Consider the following 10,802-nt stretch of genomic DNA (forward strand, 5'->3'; position numbering starts at 1 on the left):
CTTCAGATAACCATCCATATGCCTGTTAATTGTTGTAATTGTACCAGCCTCCACTATTTCCTCTGGCAGCACATTCCATTCACGCACTATCCTTTGCGTGAAAAAGTTGCCCTTTAGGTCCTATTTCAGATTTTTCCCTTCTCACCTTAAACTTATGCTCTCTATTTTGGACTCCCTCACCCCAAGGAAAGGACCTTGTCTGTTTACCTTATTCATGCCCCTCATGATTTTATAAATCTCTATAAGATCACCCCTCAGCCTTCGATGCTCCAGGGAAAATAGCCCCAGCTTATTCAGCCTCTCCATATACCTCAAACAGAGAGTGTGGTACTGGAAAAACACAGCAGGTCAGGCAGCATCCGAGGAGGAGGAGAATCGACGTTTTGGGCATAAGCCCTTCATTAGGAATGGCCTACTGATGAAGGGCTTTTGCCCGAAACGTCGATTCTCCTGCTCCTCAGGTGCTGCCTGACTTGTGCTTTTCCAGGACCATACTCTTGACTCTGATCTCTAGCATCTGCAGTCCTCACTTTCCTATACCTCAAATCATCCAACCCTGGCAACATTCTTATAAATCCTTTCTGACCTTCAAGTCTCACAATATCCTTCATATTGCAAGGAGACCAGAACTGCATGCAGTATTCCAAAAGTGACCTAACTAATGTCCTGTACAGCTGCAACATGACCTCCCAAATCCTATATTCAATGCACATTGGATGAACAGACATTTTCTCTTGCTAAATATTGAGATGAATTGAAGCCTTCTGCCCAAGTCCTTCCTTCCTGGCAACAGTGAGGCTGAGTCAATGTTTGGAAGTTCAGTATCATTTGGCTCAAAATGAACTTTCACCCACTTATGTTATGGACCAGATCAAACTCCCTCAAAATATATAAAGTGTGTAGACCCTGACGTTTTCTTATTTTAAAGGCAAGTCTAAGGGATTGTATTCTGGTTGCAATTCAGTTGATCAAAGTACCAGGTTTGAAACAAAACACACTTTATTCATACGCTTTAATTAAAACGCAAATAAAACAAAAATTAGCTTAACTCTATGAAAATGCTTAAAGTAATATATATTAACTACTAATTAGCTGTCCCAATATAGTAACATCCCATAAACATAAACACACCCCTGTTAAAGGCAAATTCAATACAGTAAATTAGATTGTCTCACATGCAATTCTACCAGCCCAAGAGGAAAGACATCAAAATAAAACTCAAGAATTGCAGGGAGAGATGCACTGTAGCTTCCAAACCCTGTTTCAAGACCCCAGCAACAAATGCTGCTGAAAACTAAAACTAGAAAAAATTCTGGTTCTGCAGGATCTTTTCACCAACCATTCAAGCTGCTTCTATTGTAACAACTTAAAAATCCAAAGCTTCACAAGCTGTTTACTTTATTGGATTCAAATAGTCAGCTCAGCAGCTCTGTCTTAAAACATTTTTTCAAAAAAGAACAAAATACACCTCTTAAAGCCACTGTATTATCACATTTATTCATACCATTATAACAAGACTTCCACTTTGTATTCCACTTAGAACCATAGAATGGTTAGCACAAAGGAAGTGGCCAGTCAGTCTGTCAAGTCTGTGCTGGCTCTCTGTGACTATTCACCTGACCATTGCAAAGTTTCCCCTTTCAGATAGTTATCTGAAAACTTTTTAAATACCTTCCTCTACCACAGCCTCAGACAATGCATTACAAATCCTAAAATGTTTATTTCTTCATTGCTTTAAGCATTTTCATTCTTTTTTCAAATAGCTTAAATCTGTCCTCTTGTTCAGAATCCTTGCAACTAATGAAAACAGTCTCTCTGTCCATCCCCCTCATGATTTTAAAAATTGCAAGTCTTCTCCAACAGTTTAGTTCCAACTTCTTCAATCTTCCTGCATAACTGAAGTTCCTTATCATAGAGCATTCATTTGAATTTTTTCTGCGCCATCTCTAATACCTTCTCAGCATTCTTAAGAGTGTGGTGTCCAGAACTGGATGCAATATTCCAGCTGAAACTGAACCAGCATTTTAGACACAAGTTTAACATAACTTCCCTACATTTGTACTCTATGACCATATAATTTTTCACTTTTGCCAGTAATGCTTTGAAACTCACTGAAGTCTTTTTAATCTTTAAATGCAGTTTGTAAAGGGACAGGACAAAAATACATTAGCATCCATACCTTAAGAACTGAAATTTGCAATACAATATCTTCAAGTCTGTTCCATTTCAGGTTCACCAAAGCTGCAAACTGAATTCCAGGCTGTCAACTTTATGACCTATAGAAAGTCCAGCTCTTTGTGTGAATCTGGAAAATGATTCTAGCACAAGACTTCAGTTGTTGAATTCATCCAAATTTTACTTTAGGAGAAAATACATCTTTTCTACAAACTAGGAACACATTTTCCAGAACATGATGAGAACTGTGAACTGCTCCTTTTGGTTATAAATAATCAATCAACTTTCATTATTTAATCCCATGAAGCACACCATTAGTTATTCAGATCCATTCTCACCCCATTGAAGTTGGCTTTACCCCAATTAATTATTTTTACTCTGGAATATCAATTGTCCTTTTCCCATCGTCAATGTAAAAATTATATTGCAATGATTTGTATCATTGTAATGGAAAAGAGGACTGAGTGTCATTACGTACGCCTTTCCAGCTTCCGCCTTCCTTTCCGGACCAGCCCGACAACTTCAGGTCTCACCCACATCATGTAGTGCAGTTGTAGTGTCCTATATACAGTCCTGCAGCCCTCTGGCCCAAACTGGTCCATGCTGACCAAAATGTGTGTCCACGCAAACTCCATTTCCCTGCACTTAGCCCATATCCTTCTAAGCCTTTCCTATCCATGTATTTGTTCAAATGCCTTTTAAATGTTGTTAATACCTTATACTCTTCCGCTGGTAGCTCATTCCATATGTGTCCCATCCTGTGTAAAATAAGTTGTCCCTCAGATTCCCTTTTATTCTTTCCCCTCTAACTTTAAACTGATGCCCTAAAGTCATTGATTTTTTTGTATGAAAACCAACCATATGAAAAACATCGAGTGCATTAAACGTGCTTCTTATGATCATACAACCCTCTGTAAGGTCCCCCCTCTGTCTCCTACACTCTAAAGAAAAAAGTCCTAGCTTGTCCAACACTCCCTATGTATAACTCAGGCCATTCAGTCTAGGCAACATCCTTATAAATCTTGTCTGCACTCTTTCCAGTTTAATAACATCCTTCCTATAACAAGGTGACCAAAATCGAACACAAACCCCAGGTGCAGCCTCACCAATGTCCTGTAAAACTGTAACACAAGTTCCCAACTTCTATACTCAAACCCTTGACCTTCATCATCGCTTTATGAGTGGGAGATAAATTTGTTAAGAGTCCTTTAATGAAGTGGCCAGTGTGCCAAAAGCCTTCTTCACTGCCTTGCCTACCTGTGACTCCACTTTCAGTGAACCATGCACCTGAAATCGAAGATCCCTCTGTTTCACTACACTCAAGGCCCTAGCATTCACCACAAAACCCCTACCTTGATTTGACTTTCCAAAATGCAAGACCTCACACTTATGTATTTGCCATTTCTTGGCCCACTTTACCAAATGATCACGGTCCTGCTGCAATTTCTGATAACTTTCCTCACTGTCCATGATACCTCCTATTTTAGTGTTATCTGCAAACTTACGAATCGTGCCTTGTATATTCTCATCCAAATCATTGATATAGATAACAAATAGTAAAGGGCCCAGCACCAATCCCCGAGGCACTCCACTAGTCACAGACCTCCACTCTGACAAGCTTCCTTCCACTATTACCCTCTACTTCCTACCATCAAGCCAATTTTGTATCCAATTTGCCAGTTTACCCTAAATTCCATGTGATCTAACCTTCCAGAGCAGCCTATCATGTGGAACCATATCCAAGGTCTTACTGAAATCCAAACAGACGACAAGAAAGTAAAGATTGCAGATGTTGGAGATCAGAGTCAAAACGTGTGGTGTACAGCCAGCCAGGCAGCATCCGAGGAGCAGGAGAGTAGATGTTTTGAACATAAGCTTTTCATCAGGTCTACATCTATTGCCCTGCCCTCTTCAATCTTCCTGGTCACTTCATTAAAGGACTCTTAACAAATTTATGAAGTATGATCTCCCACTCATAACGCGATGATGACTACTCTTAATCAAACCCTCTCTTTCCAAATGGATGTATATGTTATTTCTCAGAATGTTCTCACGTAACTTACCTACCACAGATGTTAGGCTTATTGCTCTATGGTTCCCAGGCTTTACTTTGCAGCCCATCTTGAATAATGGCACAACATTAGCTACCCTCCAGTCTTCCAGGATCTCACCCGTGGCTAACAATAATGTAAAAATATCAGCCAGGGCCTTATCAGCTAATCACAATTAGTTTGATAAAAGATCAATGTAAGGAAAATCAAGATATAAAACTATGATATTGCAACTGCCAGAAAGTCTAGCTCAGTTAAGCACAAAAATAAACGTAACGAATAGTGTAAAAAGGGAAGAAGTGCGGACTGCAGATGCTGGAGACCAGAGTTGAAAAATGTGGTGCTGGAAAAACACAGCAGGCCAGGCAGTATCCAAGGAGCAGGAGAATCGACGTTTCGGTATAAGCCCTTCTTCAGGAATGAGGCTGGTATGCCAAGCGGGCTGAGATAAAGGTTAGGGGTAGGGGGGAGGGAGAGAATTTGGGGGAGGGGCGCTGGGAATCCTGGTGGAAGGAGGTGAGGTTGAGGGTGATAGGCCGGAGAGGGGGTCGTGGCGGAGAGGTCAGGAAGAAGATTGCAGGTCAAGAGGGCGGTGCTGAATCCAGGGGTTGGGACTGAGATAAGGTGGGGGGAGAGGAAATGAGGAAGCTGGAGAAATCTACATTCATCCTGTGTGGTTGGAGGGTTCCTAGGCGGAAGATGAGGCGCTCTTCCTCCGGGCGTCGTGTGGTCAGGGTCTGGCGATGGAGGAGGCCAAGGACCTGCATGTCCTTAGCGAAGTGGGAGGGGGAGTTAAAGTGTTCAGCCACGGGGTGGTTGGGTTGGTTGGTGCGGGTGTCGCAAAGGTGTTCCCTGAATAGTTCCGCAAGTAGGCGGCCTGTCTCCCCAATGTAGAGACCACATCGGATGTAATGGATACAGTAAATGATTAGATTAGATTAGATTACTTACAGTGTGGAAACAGGCCCTTCGGCCCAACAAGTCCACACCGACCCGCCGAAGCGCAACCCACCCATACCCCTACATTTACCCCTTACCTAACACTACGGGCAATTTAGCATGGCCAATTCACCTGACCCGCACATCTTTGTGACTGTGGGAGGAAACCGGAGCACCCGGAGGAAACCCACGCAGACACAGGGAGAACGTGCAAACTCCACACAGTCAGTCGCCTGAGTCGGGAATTGAACCCGGGTCTCAGGTGCTGTGAGGCAGCAGTGCTAACCACTGTGCCACCGTGCCGCCCACACATGATGTGTGTGGAGGTGCAGGTGAATTTGCGATGGATATGGAAGGATTCATTGGGGCCTTGGAGGGAGGTGGGGGGGGGCGGGGAGAGGTGTTTGCGAAAATTTTGCACTTCTTGCGGTTGCAGGGGAAGGTGCCAGGAGTGGAGGTTGGGTTGGTGGGGGGTGTGGACCTGACAAGGGAGTCGCAGAGAGAGTGGTCTCTCCGGAATACTGATAGGGGTGGGGAGGCAAATATATCCCTAGTGGTGGGGGTCTGTTTGGAGGTGGCGGAAATGACAGAGGATGAAACGATGTATCCGGAAGGTGAGGACCAGTGGGGTTCTGTCCTGGTGGCGATTGGAGGGGTGGGGTTCAAGGACGGAGGAGCGGGAAGTGGAGGAGATGCGGTGGAGAGCATCATCGACCACATCAGAGGGGAAATTGCAGTCTTTGAAGAAGGAGGTCATTTGGGTTGTTCGGTAGTGAAACTGGTCCTCCTGGGAACAGATGCAACGGAGGCGAAGGAATTGGGAATATCGGATGGCGTTTTTACAGGGGGCAGGGTGTATAATCTAGGTAGCTGTGAGAGTCGGTCGGTTTGTAGTAAATGTCTGTGTTGAGTCAGTTGCCCGAGATAGAAATGGAGAGGTCTAGGAAGGGGAGGGAGGAGTCTGAGATGGTCGAGGTAAATTTGAGGTCAGGTTGGAAGGTGTTAGTAAAGTGGATGAACTGTTCAACCTCTCGTGGGAGCATGAGGTAGGGCCAATACAATCATCGATGTAGCAGAAGAAAAGGTGGGGGGTGGTGCCGGTGTAGCTGTGGAAGATGGACTGTTCCACATATCCAACAGAGTCAGGCACAGCTGGGGCTGGGGAATATCGGATGGCGTTTTTACAGGGGGCAGGGTGTATAATCTAGGTAGCTGTGAGAGTCGGTCGGTTTGTAGTAAATGTCTGTGTTGAGTCAGTTGCCCGAGATAGAAATGGAGAGGTCTAGGAAGGGGAGGGAGGAGTCTGAGATGGTCGAGGTAAATTTGAGGTCAGGTTGGAAGGTGTTAGTAAAGTGGATGAACTGTTCAACCTCTCGTGGGAGCATGAGGTAGGGCCAATACAATCATCGATGTAGCAGAAGAAAAGGTGGGGGGTGGTGCCGGTGTAGCTGTGGAAGATGGACTGTTCCACATATCCAACAGAGTCAGGCACAGCTGGGGCCCATGGCTACTCCTTTGGTTTGGTGGAGGTGGGAGGATTGGAAGGAGAAGTTGTTAAGTGTGAGGACCAGTTCAGTCAGTCGGAGGGTATCAGCAGAAGGGTACTGGTTGGGTCGGCGGGATAGGAAGAAGCGGAGGGCTTGGAGGCCTTAGTGATGGGGAATGGAAGTATACAGGGACTGGATGTCCATCGTGAAGATAAGGCATTGGCGGGGGGGGAAGAGAAGCGAAAATCACGGAGGAAGTGGAAGGCATGGGTGGAGAGTGTAGGTGGAGAGTTCTTGGACTAAGGGGGACAGGACAGTGTCAAGGTAAGCTGAGATGGGTTCGCTGGGGCAAGAGAAGGCTGAGACAATGAGTCGGCCGGGGCAGTCTGGTTTGTGGATTTTGAGCAGGAGGTAGAAACGGGCAGTGCAAGGTTGTGGGACTATGAGGTTGGAGGTGGTGGATGGGAGATCTCCTGAGGTGATGAGGTTATGGATGGTCTGGGAGATGATGGTTTGGTGGTGGGAGGTGGGGTCATGGTCAAGGGGACAGTAGGAGGAGGTGTCCGTGAGTTGGTGTCTAGCTTCAGCGGTGTAAAGATCGGTGCGCCAAGCTACCACTGCGCCTCCCTTGTCTGCCGGTTTGATGGTGAGGTTGGGGTTGGAGCAGAGGGAGTGGAGGGCTGCGCGTTGTGAGGGTGAGAGGTTGGAGTGGGTGAGAGCAGTGGACAGGTTGAGGCGGTCAATGTCGTGGCGGCAGTTGGATATGAAGAGATCGAGGGCGGGTAAGAGGCCAACATGGGGTGTCCAGGTGGATGGGGTATGTTGAAGGCGGAAGAAGGGTCGTCAGAGCGTGGGCGAGAGTCCTGGTTGAAGCAGTAGGCACGGAGGCGAAGGCGGTGGAAGAAATGCTCGATGTCTAGCTGCGTGTCGAACTCATTGGTCCGGGAGCGTAGGGGGATGAAGGCGAGGCCTCTGCTGAGGCACACTCCCCTGCAACCGCAAGAAGTGCAAAACTTGCGCCCACACCTCCCTCCTCCAAGGCCCCAGTGGATCCTTCCATATCCGTCGCAAATTCACCTGCACCTCCACATACATCATTTACTGTATCCGTTGCACCCGATGTGCTCTCCTCCACATTGGAGAGACAGGCCGCCTACTTGCAGAACCATTCAGGGAACATCCACACCAACCAACCTAACTGCCTCGTGGCTAAACACTAAATCCTCCTCCCACTCCACCAAGGACATGCAGGTCCTTGGCCTCCTCCATCGCCAGACCCTGACCACGTGACGCCTGGAGGAAGAGCGCCTCATATTCTGCCTAGGAACCCTCCAACCACACGGGATGAATGTAGATTTCTCCAGCTTCCTCATTTCCCCATCCCCCACCTTATCTCAGTCCCAACCCCCGGATTCAGCACCGCCCTCTTGACCTGCAATCTTCTTCCTGACCTCTCTGCCCCCACCCCCTCTCCAGCCGATCACCCTCACCTCCTTCCACCTATTATATTCCCAGTGCCCCTCCCCCCTACCCTTTATCCCAGCCTGCTTGGCACACCAGCCTCATTCCTGAAGGGCTTATGCCCAAAACGTCGATTCTCGTGCTCCTCGGATGCTGCCTGGCCTGCTGTGCTTTTCCAGCACCACATTTTTCAAATAACAAATAGTGTGTAAATACCAAGAAAACTAAAGACAACAGTCAAGTAGCCGTAACAATTTTTATTCATATAAATGTTCAGTTCACAGAGGAAAGATGTCTGCACAGGATTTGAAATTATCTTTGTTCACACTCTTGCTCACACCATCAGACTCTGTTTCATACCAGGATGGCATACCGTAGAGTAGATACAGGATATCATTTCTACTACCAATCCAAACGTATCTCATCGCCTCCCTGAAATATAAATTGCCTGTAAATATTGTTGCCCAGTTTCAAATGGAAGACTATCCTTCAAATAGGACCAATAAAATGCCAAATTCTAATCATTTCTTGACCATTGGTTGCCTTACATCAGGAATGTGAAGAGTTCTCAACTCACTTTCCCAGCCAGAGATCTTGGAGCCCCTCAGATTGAGGTGGGAATGACAAGCAGTGTTCAAATGCATTATACCAACCAGTCCCAATGCCTTTATAGTTTAAGTCGCTTCTTTCTTGTTTCCTTTCCCTCCTCCTGTTCGCGTCCACTGGGTGCTCTTGATTGATTTTGCTCATCCTTGTATTTCTCTTGGATTTTCTGAAGCATAGCCGGGACCTTGCAGGTCAATCCCTGAACAAAGGCCAAGCTCTCACGAACATTGCTGACTGCATTACTTTTCCAAGTGTTATCCAGATTGCTGAACCAGTGAATTCTCTGCTCTAGTTTCAGTTCAATCAACTTTTGGTCTTCTAATTCAGTCAGGAGTGCATGTTTGGCAATAATTTCACATCGGTAGCAGTGCTCCAGTTCAGCTATTTCTGATTGCAAGTCTTTGAACTGTTCCTCAGTGTACGGGTACTTTTCCTGGACATGGTCTTCAGGAAGCAGGATATTTTCAGGAATGTAGAAGATATGTTGCAGAATTCCTTGCTCGACCCTCTCAAAGATCATATCAAACCGTTCTTTCATTAATCGTAGGAAGCTCTCTGTACAAGTACGGATCTGAGATGGAGTCACACTGCTATCTGACATTTCCTTCAGTTTCTTGAAAATGACACGTTCCACAACCAGCATGACATCAAGGAGAGAATCTTGGATTCCACTGGACACTCTCAGAACACAGGTTTGGGGGGAGAACCCAAAAAATTGGGTCTCATATGTCATCAACCTGTCCGCCATTTTAAAACCTAAACAGATAGTGAATGGGGGAAAGCAATGTTTAAAAAAAATCAAATACTGCAAATAACTAAATAAATGTGGCCTAAGAAAGAAAGCTCAAAGTGTCTCATAATCCAAGCAGCAGAAAATATTTCCTTCTATTTATTTTTAAAGGTAAGGACACTTATAATGCAGTGATAATACCCCCCATGGTCCAGAAAGCCCTGATTCAAGTCCCACCTATTCTAGAGGTGTGTAAAACATCCAAGTGGCAGTCTGTGACTAGTGGGGCACTGCAGGGATGAGTGCTTGGACCTTAGCTATACACAATAATATATTAATGACTTACATGGAGGAATAAAATTTATTACCTCAAAGTTTGCAGGCAACACAAAGCTGGGGGTACTGTGAACTATAAGGAGAATGCAGAGCTGCTTCAGTCTAATTTCAACAAGTCGAGTTGGCAGGCAAACGCATGGCATATTGTGTATGATCTGGATAAATGTGAGGTTATCCAGTGGAAGGCAATTGCACAGGGACTTGAAGAAACTACATCTAGAGTATTGTGCGTAATTTTGATATCCTTAACTGAGTCAGAAATTTATGGGCAAAACTGGAAATTGCTGAATAAACACGGACCCTCTGAAGATTAACAGACCTACCTTAGATTCCCCTACATTTACCCTTAACTTATGCAGCTAATCCCTGAACACTACGGGCAATTTAGCATGGCCAATCCACCTGACCCGCACATCTTTGGACTGTGGGAGGAAACCGGAGCACCCGGAGGAAACCCACACAGACACGGGGAGCATGTGCAAACTCCACACAGTCAGTCACCCCGAGGCTGGAATCGAACCGGGGTCCCTGGCGCTGTGCTAACCACTGAGCCACTACTCAGGACTGAACCGAGATGGTGAGAAATTTCTCCATCTGGCAAGTGGGGATTGTGTGCAATTCACTGCCACAAAAACCTGGCTGAAGTCAAAACATTGAATGTTTTCAAGAAATTAGATCAAAGATTAAGGAGAGAAGTCAGGGACAAGGCATTGAGTTGGATGATCAGCCGGGATCACATTGAAAGGCGCAGCCAATGGGCCTACTCCTGATATCTTTATGTTTGCCCCACTCCTTCCCTCCCCCCTCCCCCCACTCCATCCTCTCCCTCTCCTAAACCTACCATTCCCTCTTTGCCCCATCTCCTCACTCAGTCGCCATTAATTCTCTATCCTCTCACCTTTCCGCTGTTTTCTTTCAGCGCTTGTTGTTTTTCAGCCTCGAGCTTCCCGCCCAACGAACCACCTTCCTCGCTGCGCATGCGCTGTCCGGACCTCAGGTGGGGGCGGTGCCCGTTTC

At 46.0% G+C, this 10,802-nt stretch overlaps 1 protein-coding gene across 1 annotated transcript; it reads right to left on the bottom strand.

The window, feature by feature from the left end:
* Positions 1 to 8,355: 8,355 nt before the first annotated feature.
* Positions 8,356 to 10,788, bottom strand: mis12 (MIS12 kinetochore complex component). Its single transcript, XM_060848032.1, has 2 exons — positions 10,684 to 10,788; positions 8,356 to 9,475 (listed from the first exon to the last, which is right to left on the bottom strand). The coding sequence occupies exon 2, from the start codon at positions 9,465 to 9,467 to the stop codon at positions 8,781 to 8,783; it is 687 nt and encodes a 228-aa protein (XP_060704015.1). The 5' UTR covers positions 9,468 to 9,475; positions 10,684 to 10,788; the 3' UTR covers positions 8,356 to 8,780.
* Between the last annotated feature and the right edge of the window lie 14 nt (positions 10,789 to 10,802).

This window comes from Hemiscyllium ocellatum, chromosome 31 (genome assembly GCF_020745735.1).
Source record: "Hemiscyllium ocellatum isolate sHemOce1 chromosome 31, sHemOce1.pat.X.cur, whole genome shotgun sequence".
In the NCBI taxonomy this organism is placed as follows: Eukaryota; Metazoa; Chordata; class Chondrichthyes; order Orectolobiformes; family Hemiscylliidae; genus Hemiscyllium; species Hemiscyllium ocellatum.

Coding starts and splice junctions, on each gene's coding strand:
- mis12 (XM_060848032.1), bottom strand. CDS start 9,467: ATGGCGGACAGGTTGATGACATATGAGACCCAATTTTTTGGGTTCTCC.